The following is a 21,084-nucleotide window of genomic DNA, read 5'->3' as shown; positions in this document are numbered from 1 at the left end:
TCACAATCACCAGAAGTCCACAGTGACTCAAATCTGAAACAAATCCCAGACACCTTGGCAAGATGTTTGTATCCAGACTGTCACCAGCTCTGAGCGACGGCCCCCGGAGGGCCCGGAGGAACAATCTGGAGTCAGGGTCGAAGGCAGATCAGAGGTTTTCCAGTTGAAACTGAAGCCGACAGGACCACACACACTCAGATCAACCGTCCTGTGATGAAAATCTGGCTGCAGCAGGACTCTTCCTGAAACGACGCTGTGGACCGAGGGATTAGATTAGGGTTTACTCACGATCACGTGGACAGAAAAACAAACGTCTTGAACCTGTTAGAGTGACGGCAGCTTCACATCGTCCAGGCTTTAGATGTCAGTAGGGGGCAGAAGCAGCAGGCGCCTCTGTCTCATATTAATGTATAATAATTAACTATTGTATTCAAAGCCTTAGTATCAGGTTACTTTCATTATGTCATTTTAAAAACCTCCATCAGCTTTTGTTGGTATTTTCACTTTATTTGTTCCTTTTTCAGGACTTGTTGCCATCAGTGGTTTATTGCTGTCAGGTTGTGTGACTCTAGATCTTATTTCCATTTGAATGAGGATGAAATGTCTCATACTAATTGTGTTTGCAGAAAAAACAAATCAGTTCCATTAGTATGTTTGTTTTTGTTTGGTACCTGCAGCACTTTCTGTACGATGCAGCATGTTACCAAACTGAGCTCCTAAAGCTGAGGTCAGTAAAATAATGGTTCAGCCAATATTTTTGACCAAATCCTCAAATTAAAGGAAACACTCAGCTTAAAAGTTTCATTTCAAATCCAGTGTGGGAGCTGGTAGAATGCTGGTTTATACACACACCACATCACTACAGTGTCCCTGGTTCAGGTCTGGCTGAACCAGACTGGACTCCACACCGTCCTCTTTTCCCCATGTTTCCTGTCTGCAGAAAAGAATCCACTGTATTGTGTTAAAGGACAAAGTGATGAAACGTGTATCACTATCCAGAATGATGTGGCCCCGTTTATATTTTGACTTGTGGTGGACTCTGTCCTGTCTTGATCTTTAGGGAGCGGACTCTGACCCCGGTCGTCTTTCCTTCCTGGTGTTAACAATATGAAAGTGTTCATACTCACTGCAGACGCTCTTCCAGCCTGGATGTTATGAAACTTGATTACATTTGATATTTGGAATTAGGGTCATAACATAATATTAAAACTGCTAAATCTTTGTCCTCAGACCTGGTTTGAGGTTCTCTCAAGTGAGAGCAAACAGATAAAATGCAGCATTTAAAAATTCTTTGCATTACTCTGCTTTTGATGCTTCACCGTGACGCGTGTGTGTGTGTGTGTGTGTGTGTGTGTGTGTGGGAAGTTACAGTCTTGAATGTCACACAATTCTTTACATGCACAGCAGGACACAACACGTTATATTTGAACTTCATTCACTGAACATCATTTAATCTAGCCACAGGGGTTGCAAGCCAGTGACTTCTGTGCCGGTCCCAAGCCCGGATAAATAGAGAGGGTTGCGTCAGGAAGGGCATCCGGCATAAAAATTGCCAAAATAACCATGCGAATCATTCACAAGACTTTCATACCGGATCGGTCGAGGCCCGGGTTAACAACGACCGCCACCGATGCTGTTAACCTACAGGGTGTCGGTGGAAATTTGACTACTGTTGGTCGAAGAAAGAGGGGAGGCAGAAGGGTTCCTGGTCAGAGAGAGAAGGTAAAAGGCAGGAGCATAGGTTTGAGAATAGGGACTCTTAACGTTGGCACGATGACAGGGAAAGGCAGAGAGCTGGCAGACATGATGGAGAGAAGGAAGGTAGATGTTCTGTGTGTGCAGGAGACAAGGTGGAAGGGCAGCAAGGCACGTAGTATCGGAGGAGGATACAAACTGTTCTACCATGGTGTGGATAGGAAGAGAAACGGGGTAGGAGTGATCCTGAAGGGGGAGTTTGTGAACAATGTTCTAAAGGTGAAAAGAGTCTCAGACAGGGTGATGAGCCTAAAGCTAGAAATTGAAGGGGTGATGATGAATGTAGTCAGTGGGTATGCGCCACAGGTTGGCTGTGAGTTAGAAGAGAAGGAGAGATTCTGGAGTGAGTTTGATGAGGTCATAGAGAGTATACCCAGAGGAGAGAGAGTTGTTGTTGGAGCAGACTTCAATGGGCATGTTGGTGAGGGCAACAGAGGTGATGAGGAGGTGATGGGCAGGTATGGTGTAAAGGAAAGGAATCTGGAAGGACAGATGGTGGTGGACTTTGCTAAGAGGATGGAAATGGCTGTAGTCAACACTTACTTCCAGAAGCGAGAGGAACATAGAGTGACATACAGAAGTGGAGGTAGGAGTACACAGGTGGACTACATCCTATGTAGACGAGGTCATTTGAGAGAGGTTAGTGACTGCAAAGTGGTGGTAGGAGAGAGTGTAGCCAGACAGCACCGCATGGTGGTGTGTAAGATGACTCTGGAGGTCAGGAAGAAGAAGAGAGGGAAGTCAGAGAAGAAGACCAAGTGGTGGAAGTTAAAGAATGAAGAAACTTGTGAGGAATTCAGACAGAAGTTGAGACAGGTTCTGGGTGGTCAGGATGAGCTTCCAGATGACTGGGAAACTACAGCAGAGGTTATCAGGGAAACAGGTAGGAAGGTGCTAGGTGTGTCATCTGGAAAGAGGAAAGAAGGTAAAGACACTTGGTGGTGGAATGAGGAAGTACAGGAATGCGTTCAGAGGAAGAAGTTAGCTAGAAGGAAGTGGGATGTAGAAAGGACTGAGGAAAGTAGACAGGAGTACAAGGAAGCGCAGCGTAGAGTGAAGAGGGAGGTGGCAAAGGCCAAACAGAAAGCTTACGATGAGCTGTATGACAGGTTAGACACAAAGGAAGGAGAGAAGGACTTGTACAGGCTAGCCAGACAGAGAGATAGAGATGGGAAGGATGTGCAACAGGTAAGGGTGATTAAGGACAGAGATGGAAAGGTACTAACAACCCAGGAGAGTGTGCAGAAAAGATGGAAGGAGTATTTTGAGGATCTGATGAACGAGGAAAATGACAGGGAAAGAAGAGAGGAAGATGTGGATGTTGTGGAGCAGGAAATAGAAGAGATTGGAAAGGATGAGGTTAGGAAGGCTCTGAAAAGGATAAAGAGTGGAAAGGCTGTTGGTCCTGATGACGTACCTGTGGAGGTGTGGAAGTGCTTAGGAGAGGCAGCAGTGGAGTTTCTAACCAGTTTGTTCAATAGGATTCTAGAGAGTGAGAAGATGCCTGAGGAATGGAGGAGAAGTGTTCTGGTTCCGATCTTTAAGAACAAGGGTGACACGCAGGACTGCAGCAACTATAGAGGAATAAAGTTGATGAGCCACACAATGAAGCTGTGGGAAAGAGTAGTGGAAGCCAGGCTTAGGAAGAAGGTGGAGATTTGTGAGCAGCAGTATGGTTTCATGCCCCGTAAGAGCACCACTGATGCCATTTTTGCTTTGAGAATGTTGATGGAAAAGTACAGAGATGGTCAGAAGGAGCTGCATTGTGTCTTTGTAGATTTAGAGAAGGCGTATGACAGGGTGCCGAGGGAGGAGCTGTGGTACTGTATGAGGTCGTCGGGAGTGGCAGAGAAGTACGTCAGAGTAGTTCAGGACATGTATGAGAGAAGTATGACGGTGGTGAGATGTGCTGTAGGTCAGACAGAGGAGTTCAAGGTGGAGGTGGGACTACACCAAGGATCAGCTTTGAGTCCCTTCTTGTTTGCTATGCTGATGGACAGGCTGACAGATGAGGTCAGACAGGAATCTCCCTGAACAATGATGTTTGCGGATGACATTGTGATTTGCAGTGAGAGTAGAGAGCAGGTAGAGGAACAGCTAGAGAGGTGGAGGTTTGCTCTGGAAAGAAGAGGCATGAAGGTCAGTCGTAGTAAGACAGAATACATGTGTCTGAACGAGAGGGATCAAGGTAGAAGCGTTAGGTTACAGGGGGCTGAGGTGAAGAAGGTGCAAGAGTTTAAGTACTTGGGGTCAACAGTTCAGTGTGATGGAGAGTGTGAAAAAGAGGTGAAGAGGAGAGTGCAGGCAGGTTGGAGCGGGTGGAGGAAAGTGTCAGGAGTGTTGTGTGACAAAAGAGTGTCAGCAAGACTCAAAGGAAAGGTGTACAAGACAGTGGTGAGACCAGCTCTGCTCTATGGGTTAGAGACGGTAGCAGTGAGAAAGAGACAAGAGGCTGAGATGGAGGTAGCAGAGATGAAGATGTTGAGGTTCTCCTTAGGAGTGACCAGGTTAGACAGAATAAGGAACGAGTACATCAGAGGGACGGCTCACGTTGCCTGTGTTAGCGACAAAGTCAGAGAGGCCAGACTGAGATGGTTCGGACATGTTCAGAGGAGGGATAGTGAGTATATTGGTAGAAGGATGTTGGAGATGGAGCTGCCAGGCAGGAGGACAAGAGGACGACCAAGGAGGAGATACATGGATGTCTTAACAGAGGACATGAGGTTGGCTAGTGTTAGGGTAGAAGATGTTCATGATAGAGTGAGGTGGAGAAGGATGATTCGCTGTGGCGACCCCTGATGGGAAAAGCCGAAAGAGAAGAAGATTCACTGAACATCATTTACACTTCTCATCCAAGGAAGTAGCTCGAGAGAGGCCGAAAGAAGTCAAGTGGAAAATCCACGTCACACACAATGTACAGCGGTTGTTGTTGAAGTTGGGATGTTAGATCCTAATTTGTCGTATCCCTATTGTTCATCTAACCAGCGTAGATCAGATGAGAAACCAAACCAACCTGGAGAACAGACTGAAGAAGCTACTTGGATGAGCAGTGAAACATTTCACCTGCGAGACTGAGAATCATCACTGAGGTACCTGTACACTCCTGAACACCATGTGATCGCAAAACATAACGCTGACTGGTTATGTTCAATGGCAAAATGTTTGATCTAATGCAGGAAGAATAACTGTTTAACATGAGCAGAATCTACCTTTGTATTCTTCCTGTTCCCAGCTGTGTTCATGAAGAGTCACGAGTCAATAAAGGGGATTATTACCTTTAAAGAAAGTTCACTCTCCTCTCACGTTCATCTGCTGATGACACGTGCTGTAATCATTCATCATCCATCTCTACTTTTCCAATTGTTCATAAAGTTGAGAGGTTGTTTTTTTCTTTTTCTTTTTGTTTTTCTGTATTTGAAGCCATAAATCTTTAAACCTGCAGAAACGTAGACCTGCATTTGAACAGTGAACCAACTTTCTTGTTGGAAGCACAGTCCCATAATTATTCTAATTCCAGGTTCCTCCTGGAATATATGTGTCTCCGTGAGCGAGACACTGAACCCCAAGTTGCTCATTGTGTGTCTAATTATAACTTGTAAGAAGCTTTGGATATGAGCTTCTGGCAAATGACCAAATGTACATGTAATATAAATGTAAATTCCTGTTGTTAGTGCTCTAACACCGGGGAGAGAACACAGATGTAGTTGTACGATGAAATCAAACATAAGTTTCTAATGACATTTGGAAATACAGTGAATACCAAACAGAAATACTACGAAAGTTAAAACCATCATTGCACTACAGAAACTGTCATGTAAAATAGTCTATTGTAGCCACACTGAATGTTAATAATATTTTTACAATAATTAAATTGCACTTTTTCAATTTCAGCTTCTTGAAGAAAACACTGTACCGTTTGCAGAAGGAGCAGGCGGACTGTCTGCAGAGCATCAAGAAAGCTTCCAAGACCAAGACTGTGACACTCTGATGTTTCATGGCGACTCGTGACCAAAACAGAAGCACAGTCCAGTGTGGACTTGCCGTTTTGGCAATAGTGCACTGACATTTGTACATGTTTTAGTAAAATTGAATCTGATGTTTGGGTTAAACATTCATGTCTCCATCAGGGTTAACTGCACTGGATTTGGTGATTTTCATTTTAGCATTAACATTTTGTTTGTTTGTTTTTTTACGCATGTAATAACATTTCAGGAAAAGGTGTCTCGTTTACCCTAAGTTACTGAATCAGGAACATCTGGTACCACGTGCCAGAGTAAACTGAAATCTAAGCTGCAGAAGAAGGTCCAGTGTGTTTGAGGGGATTGTTAAAGCAGGAAACCCAACTCTTCTGAACCAGATCTACACATGAGGTGAACATGAGGTCAGACAGATTGAAACAGCATCCAGGAAACCAGACAGACCAGAAACAACCAGCAGACATGAAGACATCTTTAAAGGCTCACCTGGAAGAGAGGAACCAATCAGAACAGTGATGACGAAGGGAGTGGCTGGCATTGGGAAAACAGTCTTAACACAGAAGTTCACTGTGGACTGGGCTGAAGACAAACTCAAGCAGGACATACAGACAGAGGTCACAGGGTCACTGACCCATAGAAGGAAGAGTACTTCAGGAAGAGGTTCAGAGATGAGGATCAGGACTATAATTCCTGTGAACTGAATTCAGAAAGGTAGGACTTAATGTAGGAGCCAGATCTGCCTCTCTGGAGCTTTTTTAAATGTGTTGTCCGGTCTCACAGTTCAGGGCGGTTTGAGGGGTTGTTCCCTGTTCACATTAAACTTCTAACATATTTATTTTCATAACCATTTATTCAGTGGCTTATTCCCAGATGACTGGGTTGCAATGGTTTGTTTGTTTGATCAAACACAATATTTAATTTAATCAATAAATCAATATATTTATCTCAGTATGTACAGCACAGTCCACGTAGTCACATCAATGTATCAGTAGGCTAATAATAATCATATAATACCTAAAGCTAAAAGCCACTGAGGGGCTGCTAGAACAGAAATAAAGTAATTGAAATAATATATAAACTACTGAAATAAGCTGCTTCTGCTGTTTTGAATCATTTATGGATGTAGATAGTACGTAATATACTTTCTATAAATAAACGATTTACAAATAACAAACAGATCTGGTGTGGTGTGGAAAAACAGAGCGAAGACAGCGAAAGAAGCTGATGAGATATGGAGCTTTTGTCTAGGAACACCTGCCCCTACCTTTATATTTATTAAACATTAATATATGTTCACTGACACCTACTGGACCCAAAAGTGAACAACAATGTTCCCAAAACTCCAAATGGCTCTAGTTAAATACCCTCTGTGTGTGTTTGAGTGGTAGATCTCAAACCAGCAGCTTTTATTCAATAGAATCATAAATTTATTCATAATAAACATTTGTACACATTTAATCAAACAACGCGAGATCACGGAAGTATCGTGAGACTGAGCGTTTGAACAGGTGCATTGTGGGAGCGGTGTCTGACGCCCCTATTACCAGTTTGTTTTCCTGTAAATATTATGAAAAATGTCAGGAACAGTCAAGTGTATATGAGTTAATAATCTCAGATTAATAATCCAACCGTAGCCTACTGTAGTCAGACGGACTGTATCATGGAGGCCGGTGAAGGTAAAAGACTTTACGGAGCTAACGCTGATGATGCGCTGATGCTAATGCTAACCTAGCTAGTTGAACCGCTAACGTAAATACATATTTTATTTAGAGAGCTGCTGGTTCCAGTAATAATAGATGCGATGTAGCAAATGGATGGAAATACGGATTTGTCAAAGCTGGAGCAGGAGATTTGAGCCAAGGAAAAACCTTTAACCTGCTCAATGTCAGTTAAACGCTGCAGCTGTTAACCATCAGAATCACATTAGAGAGTTGTGCATTGATATAAAACAAGTTAAAGACATAATTTGCTGTTTTCATACTATTTCAAGCCAGTTAATGAGAAGTGGTGCTCTGTTTTAGAGCTTCAACGAGTAGTAACAGCTGTTTAATCACGCAAGGAATGAGAAAATGTCTTCCTCCAGATTTTCTATGTATTATAATAATATTATTGATTTGTTTTAATTTTTTTATTTAAACTGCTGGTCGGGTTAAAACACATTAAAGGCTTCTTTTTAAATTGTCAAGATTTTTAATAATGTCATCCACAAACATTAAAAGTAACAGTTAGTTAGATGTAAGTCTGTTCTTTTTATATTCACGTGTAGTTTGTCTTTACACTCTATTATATATTTAAGGCATTCACGTACATTTACCTATATTTTGTTCTTTTGCACATTCATGAATATGCATGGACATAGTCCATCCCCACTACACTTGTCTTTTATTCTGATTTGGTCATGTCATGAAGTAAAACACTTCAAAAACAGTGAAATCTTCCTGTGATTTTTAATGGTGTTGCACTGATGGAAAAAAATCACATGACCCAAGTCGTCTCTCTTCTGAGATTTGGAGTCAAGTATCTGTGTTCAAGAACAAACCATATGGTAGGACAGAATTAGTGAGACTGCTGGGAAATGTAGTCTTTACATGGAAAAACAAACAGAGGAATACTTTTTCTGTTAGAGCGTGACAGTTTCTTCAACGTTTCTTCTAAACAGCAGAATGTAATCGCATTAATTAAACTGTGTGTGACTGTAAACAAAGTTGTACATTCAGAAGTTGTGGTCTGTCCTCCCTCCAGGTGTCAGCAGTGCCACCCCCACAGAGGAGATGAATGGAGCTGGAAACTTGATGGATTTCCTGGACGAGCCATTTCCTGATGTCAGTACATATGAAGACTTCCACACCATCGACTGGCTCAGAGAGAAGTCCAGAGACACAGATCGCCACCGCAAGGTTCCACTTAGTTTTCTTTATATTCACACATACTGGAATATTCAGTATATTTTGCTTGATTGCTGTTTCTTATTCAGCAGTTGTAGTTTCTTGAAGTGCTTTTCTCAGTGCGTGCTTCAAAACGCTTTCAGGTTTTTGTAAAAGTCTTTAACTCTTACTCTTTATTTTATCAGCTGATAAAGTCTTGGGGCTGATAGTGCAAACTATGAATGAGATTTATTTGTTATTTGTTGATACTCTCTCAGATAACCAGTAAGAGTAAAGAGTCGATCTGGGAGCTGATCAAGAGCCTCCTGGACGCCTGGTCAGGATGGGTGGTGATGCTGCTCATCGGACTCCTCTCAGGTCAGTCAGGGAACAAGTTACACATCATTTCCTACTCCGTAACATCCACATAGTGTGTGATATGTTGGCATTATTCTTCACTTTAACTGACACCCAACAAATTAGTTTAACAAACCTTTTTTTTTGCAGGTACATTAGCCGGAGTGATCGACCTGGCGGTGGACTGGATGACAGACCTGAAGGAAGGAGTGTGTCTGTCGGCCTTCTGGTACAGCCACGAGCAGTGCTGCTGGACGTCTAACGAGACAACGTTCGACGACCGAGACAAGTGTCCACAGTGGCAGAAGTGGGCTGAGCTGATGACCGGCCACACTGAGGTCAGACCTGGTCTCAGAAGAAATGTGGTCAACACAAAAACTGAACACTTAGAAGCTGGTTAAAGCTGAGTCAGCATGTTGAATTTAAAAACACAAAATTAGAGTGTGCAAAAAGTGAAGGGCACTACTAACACTTTGTGAACTATACAGAATGGAGAAGAATGATTTACTAATAATACAATAATGTTTTTGACTGTTTATATTAAACTTTCTTCTATGTGATTTTCAGGGAGCTGGAGCTTACGTGTTGAACTACTTCCTGTACATTCTGTGGGCACTTCTGTTTTCCTTCCTGGCAGTTTCATTGGTGCGAGTCTTCGCTCCGTATGCCTGCGGTTCAGGAATCCCAGAGGTATAGTACCGTCTGACGAGAAACACTTCACAGGTCTACAATAGACCTGTAGGTCAGACGTCTTTCACAGTCTTGCACATTTTCTGCATTTTATGCCTTTGAAAACTGAATATATTTGACATTTGACTCTGTGTAGATCAAGACGATCCTCAGTGGCTTCATCATCCGGGGATACCTGGGCAAATGGACCCTGCTGATCAAGCCTGTCACCCTGGTCCTCGCTGTGTCATCAGGTCTCAGCCTGGGGAAGGAGGGTCCTCTGGTCCACGTGGCCTGCTGCTGTGGAAATCTCTTCTGCAGCCTGTTCTCCAAGTACAGCAAGAATGAGGCCAAACGACGAGAGGTAAGCTGCTGCTGTTCAGGTCTCTGCAAAAAGCTCCTCAGTCTGTGCTTTTTGCAAAATGTGTGAATTAACGATCAGATAAAAGTAATTTAAATGTTATAGTTAATTTTATAGTTAAATAGAGATCACAAAAGTTTATTGAGGAGAAACGAGAGAAGACATTTTCATCAGTGATAATTTGTTTTGGGGGGAATCTTTCATAGACTTTTAATTAGATTTTTGAGAATTAAATTTCTTCCTTGCCATTACCTCCTTTTAGTAAACATGATTAGTAAAAAGAGAAGAATTGTTCTTTAGAAGGAGATTCCTGCTGCAGACACAAAGTTCAGGTTATTTTGTTTGTTAATTAGATTAGATTTAGATGTCATTCTTACAAATAATTTGTGTGATCTGCAGGTGTTGTCAGCTGCAGCAGCTGCTGGAGTGTCTGTGGCCTTTGGAGCACCGATCGGAGGAGTTCTGTTCAGCCTTGAAGAGGTTGGTTTGTTCAGTGTCACTGCACCAAACCCACTGACCTCTGACACCTGCTCTGATCAGGCTTCATGTTTTTGTGGTTTGTCTGTTCATCACTTATTTATTTCACCTGTCATCACTGACTGACCACATGAAAGCAGATTGTCTGTGCAGCAGTTTTCTTCTTTTTAAACCTAAACCCATCTGCTCTGTCAGCTAAACTGTGTTTCACAGGGAATGAGAAATGGAAAGCAAAAGTATAAATGACGCATTTGTCACCTCCTATTGAGGAATTGGAAAAGTATCTATGTGTTAAGTAGCTACATAGCCAAAACACTGCTACTGCATATTTTGTCATAGTGAAATTATCGTCCATATTTTTTAAAAGACCTTCTAATTCTTATCTCCACAAAGGTCTCTACATTCTTTGTGGACCCGTTTTGTAGCTGTCTTGATGTTTTGTGTTTTCGCCTTTTCCCCTTCAGACTGTTTGTCTTCAGCTGTCTTCTTTAAGACCTCTATTATTTTTCTTTAAAATCAGTTGATATTTGTCTTGCAGGTCAGTTATTATTTCCCTCTGAAGACTCTGTGGCGTTCATTCTTCGCCGCACTTGTTGCTGCCTTCACGCTGCGCTCCATCAACCCGTTTGGCAACAGTCGCTTGGTGCTGTTCTATGTGGAGTACCATACTCCCTGGTACATGGCAGAGCTGGTCCCCTTCATCCTGCTGGGAGTGTTTGGCGGATTGTGGGGAACCCTCTTTATCCGAGCCAACATTGCCTGGTGCCGACGGAGAAAGACCACTCAGCTGGGGAAATATCCGGTCCTGGAGGTCATTGCTGTGACCGGTATCACCGCCTTGCTGGCCTACCCCAACCCATACACTCGTCGCAGCACCAGCGAGCTGATCTCTGAGCTGTTCAACGACTGCGGTGCTCTGGAGTCATCACAGCTCTGTGATTATATTAATAACCCCAACATGAGTCGGCCGGTTGACGACATCCCAGACCGACCGGCCGGGCCCGGGGTTTACAACGCCCTGTGGCAGCTCGCGCTTGCACTTATCTTCAAGATCGTCATCACCATCTTCACCTTCGGCATGAAGGTCAGTACAAAAAAGACGATGAGGAACATTGCATTAAAAAGCTACACACACTTATTCTTATCTTATGTTATGTTTCTGTTTCTTCTTCAGATCCCGTCAGGTCTCTTCATTCCCAGCATGGCGGTCGGAGCGATTGCTGGGCGCATCGTGGGGATCGCCGTAGAGCAGATAGCATACCACCACCACGACTGGATCATCTTTAAGAACTGGTGCCGGCCCGGTGCAGACTGTGTCACACCAGGACTCTACGCCATGGTGGGAGCTGCTGCCTGTCTGGGTGGGTTTATCATTTTAACATATATTATAATTAGTATTATTGTTTGACATCGATCCCAGTATCAAAGGTTTTAAAAGTTCTGGATTAAAATGAACTGCACCATCCACCTACTTCCTCATTCTTCATGGTTTAGTCTGTAGAAATTTTTAAAAATGGTCTGTACCCCTTCAGGTGGGGTGACTAGGATGACCGTTTCCCTGGTGGTCATCATGTTCGAGCTCACCGGCGGGTTGGAGTACATCGTCCCCCTGATGGCCGCCGCTGTCACCAGCAAGTGGGTGGCGGACGCCTTTGGGAAGGAGGGTATCTACGAGTCACACATCCAGCTCAACGGCTACCCCTACCTGGACGTCAGGGATGAGTTCACCCACCGCACCCTGGCCACCGACGTGATGCGACCCCGCAGGAACGACCCCCCTCTGGCCGTCCTCACCCAGGACTCCACCACGGTGGAGGATGTTGAGACGCTCATTAAAGACACTGATTATAACGGCTTCCCGGTGGTCGTGTCCCGAGAGTCTGAGCGGCTCATTGGCTTCGTTCAGCGCCGGGATCTGACACTCGCCATCAGTAAGTTGGTTCAGGTTCAGGCCACAAAAACCCAGGAGAACATAGATCGATATGTACAAACTGTTTGTATGTAAAATGAAATTCAGCTACAACCACAAGATATTTCATGTGTCCGTCCACAGAAAACGCGCGTCAGAAGCAGGACGGCGTGGTGAGCAGCTCTGTGGTCTACTTCACCGAAGACGCTCCCCAGCTGCCGGCCAGCAACCCGCAGCCGCTGAAGCTGCGACGCATCCTGAACCTCAGCCCCTTCACCGTCACCGACCACACGCCTATGGAGACGGTGGTGGACATCTTCCGCAAGCTCGGCCTTCGCCAGTGTCTGGTCACCAGGAGCGGGTAAGAATAAGAACACAGCATGAGCCTGTGGATCTACAGTAGGTGTCGTTGGTAGGTAACTCCTGTTATCTGTACATTCAGGCGTCTCCTGGGTATCATCACCAAGAAGGATGTCCTGCGACACATGGCTCAGATGATGAACCAGGATCCTGAATCCATCATGTTCAATTAGGAACCTGCATCAACAGTGTACATAGGTAAAACTGGAGCGACGCTACTGTGCTGCAACCTGTGAAAAATCCCTCCCACCTTCTGACAGTCCAACCCTATAGTGACCACAACATTGCTGCTCCATGTGTTTTCAGAGTACTTCTTCTTTAAGGGTTCATCATTTTAATGTTTCAAACCCTCAGAGGGTCAGCTGTGTGCACACTGAAAAGAAAAGTCACATGTTGCCAACAATGCTGAGAGCAGAGCATGTGTCTAGAGTCGCAGCTGCTTTTAGCTTTTGGAAAATCACTTTAGGTTCTTCCGTTCCAGCAGTAGCTGCAGCAGCTGCTCTTGTAGTGCTGCTAGATCAAATAAAGCCAGTGAAGGGAGAAACTGAAGCAGTATTTGCTACTTCATACGTTTGCATGAAGCATATGTTGTTTCAGTGGAGAAACAGATTGACAGACAGAACTTTACACAGGTTGCCAATAATGTCAGGAGACATTTGAGAGAAACACTGATTAGTTTTTATTAGCTTAGAGAAACAAAATCACACAAATTAATATGTTGTTTTACGGAAAATTATCTTATTGGATAAAAGAGAGCTTAAAATATTGTTTTATACTAGTTATCTTAAAGTCCAAATGTTCAGATTATTCTTTTCACATCATTTTCCATAAGCTGAGATGTTTGTTTTTTAAGATTTTATATTTTCTTCCTGTAAATTCAGTTTCAGACGTTTGTGCCGTCAGTTTTTACCCACCTTAACTTTATGGTTCTAAGGCGTTCGTGGCTAAAAGATCGACTCATCTGCTGGTTCTGTTAGTCTGAGACTGCAGCTACAGTGTGAAACAGATGTGAACAGTAAAAACATTGATCACAGTTGATCCTGTGACACATTCCCTGACACCTCGTCACATTAGCAGTTGTAAACCCAAAGATATGAAAAGCAGACAAAACAATTGATCTCTGACCTCAACAGATGAATTTATTGTAGCAGTTCTAAGGAAAGATTTCTCCTCCTATACCCTCGTATCTTTACAAAGTTCTGTGAACTGAACTTCACAATGAAAACATAAAACCGAAAGCACAAACCTATGAAACTAAACTAAGATTAGAGAAACTCCCATTTCATGCACAAACACTGTTTCACTGGTTTTTAAACAGATGTGTAAATGTGCTCTTAAGATGAACGTCTGCAGAACTAGAACTTCGGTGACCTGCTCTGACCTGGTTGTCTGCAGGTTTTTGGGATAAAATGCTTCAGTCAGCACCACTGAATCCTGATGTTAATGTATAAACTGTTTGTCCCAGATTTTATATGGAGTTTACATCTGCTGCCCTTTGTGTTTATGTGTTGCGGCCATATTAATATTAAGGTGTTAATTTTACCGTATTCACATGTTTCTGTTACTTTGCCTTGAAGGCACAAACTGACACTAAATGTTTTTCTTTAGTATCTGGAGATGTTCTCGACAGCACCGTGTTGGAAATTGTGACTGGGCTTTTGTTTGATTCTGCACATCTGTGCTCCTGCAGAGAACGTTTGTTCATATTTCGTGCTTTTATTTGGTAAAAGGCCCCTACACACGGTCAGATGTGTTGGAACATTAAAGGTACTGATCTCACTTTGTATAAGAGACAAACACAACTTACACTAGAAGTGCAGATAGTTGAGTATAGTCTTCTAAACTCTTCATTCAAATGAGTTCCTTCAGTTTTCCACCTGTGGGCATTAGTGGCACCTGAACCAGTCCTTCCATGCTCAGTTTGAACATGTCAAAAGATCCTGTGACACTATAAAAACAGTGTTTGCATGAGAGCAGTCAAACCCTTATGTTTAGTTTGCACACTTGCTGTTTTGGAAACAGTTAGTTTGTCACTTCTTTAGAGAAGAATACGAGATGCAGACTGACTGACTGAATCTTTTCTTGTCACCATTTCGTTCACAAATTCCAACAAAATGGAATAAAAAGGTTGAAATGAAAGCAAATCTTGGTGGAGAGTACTAGAAGTTGACGTGTTCACACTATATGTGTCGTGTGTAGCGGCCTTTAAAAGAAGTTGGCATATCTGATAACTGGTTTAATGTTTGTAGCCAAACCACCAGTGGAGGGTCTTTGAATAGAAGGACACTAACAGAGAAACATACAACAACATACATACATGTTTCAAGTTAAGACTTCCACACGTGGAAAATGATCATTTGAAGCTTTTAAAAATATCAACACTGTACAAAAAGATTTTGCGCCTCGACTGCTCGTTAAGTGTTTTTATCCCATCATTCACTTCCTGTGTCGTCGTATTTGCTGTAGTGAGAACTAACCTCAGTCAGTCACAGCTCGAAGCTGCTAATATTTCACACAAACTGGAAACTTTCAGCATTAAAACGGTAGAAAACACTGCATCAACTTGTTTTTAATGCCAACAGAATGTATTGCTGTATAATATGTTGAGGATTTATTGTGTTTATCAGTTGATTGTCTGAATCACACTAATGTTGAGCCCTGGTTGTTTTATTAATATTTTTATTATTATTATTTTTTTAATCTCTAATATTTATCTGAAACATAATGAAAAAAGATATTTGCACTTTTATTGTTTCTGAGATTTGTAAATGAAGTGATGGTGAATAAAGACGGTTCAATTTGATAATTAGCTTTTTATTTCTCTCCTCATCACTTAAACATACTGTGATTTAATAACAAGAAGAAAAGCAGGTTTCTGTTGTTTGTGGAAGTGAGACTTTAATGATCATTAATACCTCTGTTCTGTGTTTTTCCATTACACGCAGCGTGTTCATCTCTCAGTGCTTAATAACTTCATGTGTTCTCAGCTCCTACTGAAGATGTTCATCTTTAAAAAGCCTCACTAATGTTTAGTCTCTGGGTTTTTTGTTCAACAGCTGTTTATTGAGTTTTTTCAGCTATTTTCAGCAGCAGATTTGATCCACGTTTGATGGTTTTGGGGTATTTCCTGCAGCAGGATGATGAATGTGGCACCGAATCAAAATAAACTGCAGTGTTTTCGTGTCAGTGAAGGAACGTGTCACCTAGTGTAAGAATGCTGCTCACTGATGTGTTCTTGAGAAACAATGAGGAATGTTCTCATCAGAACTTTAGGAGATCCACAGACTCACTAAATATTTTTCTTTACTACAAAAAGTGTGAAAGACGACAGTAAACAAAGTCGAAGTTGTACATGTAGGAATTCTTGACTTGGAATACGTCTTGTAGTTGGAACCAGAGAAGAACACACACAACACTCTGAACTACAAATAGCAGTACTACTTCAAGATCTACTACAAGTCCAGGTACAAGTACTTAGCTGCTTACAGTAATACACAATTCATTCTATTTAAAGAATCTGCATCTGCAGACTAACTGAAGCTGTCAGATGAGCTAAAACACCTCTGAGTAGCAGACATCTCCTCCTCCTTCTCCACCTCGTCTTCCTCGTCTTCTTCATGGTTTGGTGGTCTCCTGCTCCTCCTTGCTGGCTCTCTCCATGTCAGAGTAATACTCCAGAGCCCTTCGCACCGGCTCCAGAATATGTTTCTGCAAAGTAACAGGACAATTTCATGTTCTGTGAACTTCATGTTCACCGTGAAGCAGGACGTGATCATCTACCTCCAGACAGGGGAACAGCTTGGTGAGCTCGGTGAAGAGCGGCAGGAGAACAAACCGGATGAAGTTGGTCTGAGAGGACGGTTTGGACACTTTGTCCCGGTCCATGAACGGGGTCACTGGGAGTCCTTTGAGTTTCTCTGTGTCGCTCTGAACAACACAACAGAAAAGAAGACGACAGATTCATCGTTCATGAAGGTTTAACTGAGATTTACCTACAGTCCTGAAACCAGCTTCAGGTTTAGAAAAAGAAACGAAAGAAAATAGTTCAAAGAGTTAAAATATAGAGTTTAACATATGTTTTTATTAACTAATAAAAAAAGAAGCTCATTTTAAACTGAAGAACAAAACTGAGAGCGAGAACCTGGTTGAAGAACTCCTGCAGCAGACAGTCCAGCCAGGGCTCGGCCACGGCCATCGGCCTCGCCTCGTTGGAGATGTCGCTCACCTTCACCATGATCTTCATCAGCTAGAGATGAGGGAACAAGGATGCAGGGTCAGAGTTCAAGTTGCTTCTTTCAAAATAAAAGTCTGTATTATTATATCTTTTAAATCGAGATCTATTCAATTCTTCAGATAATAAGGTAAATACACAGGAGTGCTGGGTATCTGCTCGTTGGTAATTACTGAATCATTCTAATTTAAGATATGTTGACAAAGGTTACGATGAAGAGTTTACAGAAGCGCTCAGTGAGTCTTTCTTTACCACTTCCTTGTGGTCTTGGTCGCTGAAGTTGAACCCTGGCTGCATGACTTTAAACTTGTTGAGGATTTCATTGTGCCTCGCCATGTCGGTGGCCAGAATACATCTGAAAATGAACAGTGACGTCGTCATTTTTAAAAGTGGACACACTCAGCATGGGCATGAATGAAGTGAGGTGTGAGGTGTGAGCTCGTACTTGATCATTCCTCCTCGAATGTGTCTGTACTGCTCGCTGCTCAGGTTCCTCAGGATGCTGCACTCCGGCTTCAAAAGAAACGGTCACAACATTTTAAACTCTTCTATTCTCTAATACTGGTTTAAAAGGAAAAACAAAACCTTAATGAACCTTTATTTACAATAAATGTTTGCCAGACATCTTGCTGTCTGTTTGAAATCTTTCATCACCTTGGACAAGATGCCGAAAGCGACGGCACAGTGGTGGTTTTCCAAGGGGGAGATGTCATTGTAGCGAAGAGCTAAGTCGGTCTGAGCATTGATCTGTGTGACATCAAAAACAAAACATGAACAGAGATGTTGTTCAGAAGACAAACTGACTGAGAAACAGGCAGTGAGGCGACCTGGTAGACGTTGTTGTAGCCGGGGTGGTCGAGGTCGTGGCACAGAGCCGAGGTCAACATGATCAACAGGTCAGTTCTTCCTAATTTACTCCTGAGGTCTGTCAGCCAAATCAGGCCGTACATCTGCAGAACAACAGGGAAACCAAGAAAATGAGCACTGAATGACACTTTGACAGTATTTCACAGGTATCTGTGAATCAGATGTTCGTGATCAGATGTTTGTAATCAGATGTTCGTAATCAGATGTTCGTAATCAGATGTTTGTAATCAGATGTTCGTAATCAGATGTTCGTAATCAGATGTTCGTAATCAGATGTTCGTAATCAGATGTTCGTAATCAGATGTTAGTGATCAGATGTTCGTAATCAGATGTTCGTAATCAGATGTTAGTGATCAGATGTTCGTAATCAGATGTTTGTAATCAGATGTTCGTAATCAGATGTTCGTAATCAGATGTTCGTAATCAGATGTTCGTAATCAGATGTTCGTAATCATATGTTCGTAATCAGATGTTCGTAATCAGATGTTCGTACCATCTGGGTGACGCAGAAGCAGTGCTGGAAGTTGTGGAAGGGGATGCTGTTGTAGTGGCAGTAGACCTCAAACAGGAAGTTCTGCAGGACCTCCAGCTCGATGTGGAACGCCGTCAGTAAGTCCAGGTCGGTGTACATCACCTGGAGGAGCACCAGCATCTCCGCCTCCTCCCACTGCCTGGAGACAGCACAGGTGTAAGACAAGTGTGTTTGTGTGTGTGTGTGTGTGTGTGTGTGTGAGTGTGAGTCAGTGACTTCTGTGTGTTTCTACTCACCAGTTATCAAACATGGGGGTCTTCAGATGCTCTCTCACTTCTTCTGTCACCTGCAGAGAACTAGAGCGACACAGAACAGACACACACCTCTAATGTTCTCTCTGTATTTAATAAAGAATCAATTCAAGAAAGAAGAAGACAAAAACAAAACTCCAGCACTCGAGAGATTTAAATCCACAGATCCGTGAAGCAGTACAAAGCTGACCGTGAGGTCACCTCATGCTGAGGAACTTCCTGCGGACTTGCTGGCGCTGCTCCTGCACGCTGAGCTCGGGAGTTCTCGGGTCCGGAGAGAACTTGCAGAGCTGCTGTTCGTTGTGGTCCTTGAACAGACCCATCCAGCTCAGGTGCTCCACAGTCTGACAGAAGAACAGAGCGGTGGTTGGAAACCTGTTCGTGCTCAGATTCAGGTTAAATACGTGTGGAATACGTCACACAGCTAAATTGGACTCATACTTTTATACAATTGATATTTTTACTTTCCTTATTACTTATTACTTCCTCTGAGAGGCTTTTATTGTGAAACAGCAGCAGTAAATGTGTTTTCACAGTGAGATTAGTTCCACACAACAAGACCTGGATTTCAGACTGAAGGAGTCTTCTTATGGTCACTTTGTCTGTTTTTGGTGTTTTGTGTCTGTTTAGTTTAGTTTTTTGTGTCAGTTTCTATTTTTGTTTTTTTTATTTATCATTTTTTTGTCTCAGTTTTCATTTGGTGTCTGTTTTGGGGACCTTTATGTCTTCTGGCTGTTTTGAGACATTGGGAGGATTATCCTGTATCTTAACTGAGTTCTACAAGTGTCAAACTAGAAAAACGGTCTCTTGAGAGTCTCTGGTTCGTTCGTCCGCTCGATTCATTCACTCACTGCCAGTTGAACAACTTTCACCCATTCGCTCCATTATCCTGATTTAAAACAGGCAGCTGCTGTGTGTATGAGATGAAGTCCAGTATTTGTCAAAGACCAAATTCACAGCTGGACTTGTGCACTGACTTGCGTTCAGTCTACTACACTGTAAGAATAATAAACGGACAAACCTCCAGTTTCCTCTTAAAACACTCCACTTGCTGCTTCAGCTCACAGATGAAATCCGGAGTCTTCCGCATCTCTTCCATCACTTTGCTCTCCATGTGAAGCAGCCTGAAGACCGACACAAGAAACTACAGTCAATTCTTTATTGCAGACACTGAAACCAGCCTGTTTAGGACGCACTCACCTGTTTTCCATGTTGTCCAGCTCTGCTGACATCACCACACCTGCACATGGACAGAAGGAATCACGCTTTACAGTTTAAACTCTAAACTTTACTGTTTGAGCTTTTTAGATTTGGTTTGTGGGACGTTTCCAAAACAAATGCACAAACTTCAGCAGCCGAGACTCAGCTGGAAACAATGTCCCATGACTTTCTGATGCAGTTTCAGTTTCAGACTGCTCTACATGTGTTTGGGTTGATCTACGGTGACGCAGATGAGTTTGCTCACTCTGCAGATCTGTCGCCACCACCTCCAGTTGGTAGCACGAATCTTCGCTGTTGGCTTCCAGCTGAGGACAGACGTTCACCACGCTGCCGCTTGTGTTGTATATCTTCAGGATATGCTGAGGTCCGGCCTCTGCTGCTGCACGAAACAGATCTATGAGTAAAAAAGAACCACAGATTAATGACTCTTTCTTTATTGGTTATTACTCTTTTTGTCATTTATCCGCTAAAAATGCTAAATATCATTTTTAACCAGCTTCTGGTCTGGTTTACAGTGAAGTCCTTCAGTTTATTCTCTTTTCATGTGCACTAATTGGTGCCTGTAAAGGTCAATGTCCTCTGCAGATGAGGAGTTAAGAGCTAAGAGAGTCACATGGTTAATTCAGGATGACAGGAGAAAAAGCTCTTTAACCTGAGGAGCTGTCAGCGCCACATGGAGGTCAGGTCCTTACACCGGAGCCACGGGAACATTTCTGGTCATGACTGTGTTAGAAACCCGTAAACACATGCTGTGCTGCTCATATAACTCTTTCTTGACACTCTGAGATCAAACTGACTGTTGAAGCATTTCTAACATGATAATGTGCGTTTAAAGTCAGCAGGGGTCATTTCCTACCTTTAACATCTGCAGCAGAGCAGTCTGCTCCGAACTCGGCTCGCTCCAACCTCCCGTTGACCATGAAGTGAATGATTTTTGTTGTCATCCCAGAGCCGGCTGGAACATGACCTGCTCCACAAATGGAAATGAGGCTTTTGACACTGACATGTACACGTTGAGTGTGTGAAGGGGGCACCTGCAGCTGACAGACAGACCACCCAGTAAACCAGCTCTCTGAAAACAGGTCTGAATCATTAGGTTAATCACAAGTGTGTTTATCTGTTTAATTAATGCTGCGTCCATCTTGTAGCCCTGAGTTATTCACACTGAGTTAAGAGTTTCATGTTCAGTGTTAACTAGTGCTACTGCAGGAATGTGAAAGAACAACACAATAAGAAATAGTTCTATATATATA

The 21,084-nt window shown here is 42.8% G+C and overlaps 2 protein-coding genes across 2 annotated transcripts; one reads left to right on the top strand and one right to left on the bottom strand.

The window, feature by feature from the left end:
- The first annotated feature begins 7,236 nt into the window (after positions 1 to 7,236).
- LOC113164128 (H(+)/Cl(-) exchange transporter 4) lies at positions 7,237 to 15,538 on the top strand. The gene is made up of 12 exons (XM_026363271.1): positions 7,237 to 7,408; positions 8,475 to 8,629; positions 8,875 to 8,974; positions 9,104 to 9,291; positions 9,521 to 9,643; positions 9,780 to 9,986; positions 10,383 to 10,463; positions 10,999 to 11,544; positions 11,635 to 11,821; positions 11,993 to 12,391; positions 12,514 to 12,730; positions 12,812 to 15,538. The coding sequence occupies exons 1-12, from the start codon at positions 7,393 to 7,395 to the stop codon at positions 12,900 to 12,902; spliced, it is 2,310 nt and encodes a 769-aa protein (XP_026219056.1). The 5' UTR covers positions 7,237 to 7,392; the 3' UTR covers positions 12,903 to 15,538.
- Positions 15,539 to 15,614: 76 nt separating this feature from the next.
- On the bottom strand, positions 15,615 to 20,912 carry LOC113164130 (high affinity cGMP-specific 3',5'-cyclic phosphodiesterase 9A-like). The gene is made up of 14 exons (XM_026363272.1): positions 20,688 to 20,912; positions 20,076 to 20,225; positions 19,811 to 19,850; positions 19,632 to 19,734; positions 18,812 to 18,954; positions 18,596 to 18,655; positions 18,321 to 18,498; positions 17,788 to 17,910; positions 17,615 to 17,707; positions 17,406 to 17,473; positions 17,213 to 17,315; positions 16,871 to 16,975; positions 16,510 to 16,656; positions 15,615 to 16,437 (listed from the first exon to the last, which is right to left on the bottom strand). The coding sequence occupies exons 1-14, from the start codon at positions 20,773 to 20,775 to the stop codon at positions 16,345 to 16,347; spliced, it is 1,494 nt and encodes a 497-aa protein (XP_026219057.1). The 5' UTR covers positions 20,776 to 20,912; the 3' UTR covers positions 15,615 to 16,344.
- Between the last annotated feature and the right edge of the window lie 172 nt (positions 20,913 to 21,084).

Source organism: Anabas testudineus, chromosome 2, assembly GCF_900324465.2.
Source record: "Anabas testudineus chromosome 2, fAnaTes1.2, whole genome shotgun sequence".
Classification (NCBI taxonomy): domain Eukaryota; kingdom Metazoa; phylum Chordata; class Actinopteri; order Anabantiformes; family Anabantidae; genus Anabas; species Anabas testudineus.
Note: the sequence above shows the minus strand (reverse complement) of the source record. Positions and strands in the feature narration are given on the sequence as shown.

Excerpts from the sequence above, each read along its gene's own strand:
- LOC113164128 (XM_026363271.1), top strand. Across the intron at positions 9,292-9,520 it reads TGATGACCGGCCACACTGAG|GGAGCTGGAGCTTACGTGTT; the intron begins GTCAGACCTGGT and ends TGTGATTTTCAG. Across the intron at positions 9,644-9,779 it reads GCGGTTCAGGAATCCCAGAG|ATCAAGACGATCCTCAGTGG; the intron begins GTATAGTACCGT and ends GACTCTGTGTAG.
- LOC113164130 (XM_026363272.1), bottom strand. The coding sequence starts at position 20,775 with ATGACAACAAAAATCATTCACTTCATGGTCAACGGGAGGTTGGAGCGA. Across the intron at positions 19,851-20,075 it reads GGTGGCGACAGATCTGCAGA|GTGTGGTGATGTCAGCAGAG; the intron begins GTGAGCAAACTC and ends GTCCATGTGCAG. Across the intron at positions 17,474-17,614 it reads CTTTCGGCATCTTGTCCAAG|CCGGAGTGCAGCATCCTGAG; the intron begins GTGATGAAAGAT and ends TTTCTTTTGAAG.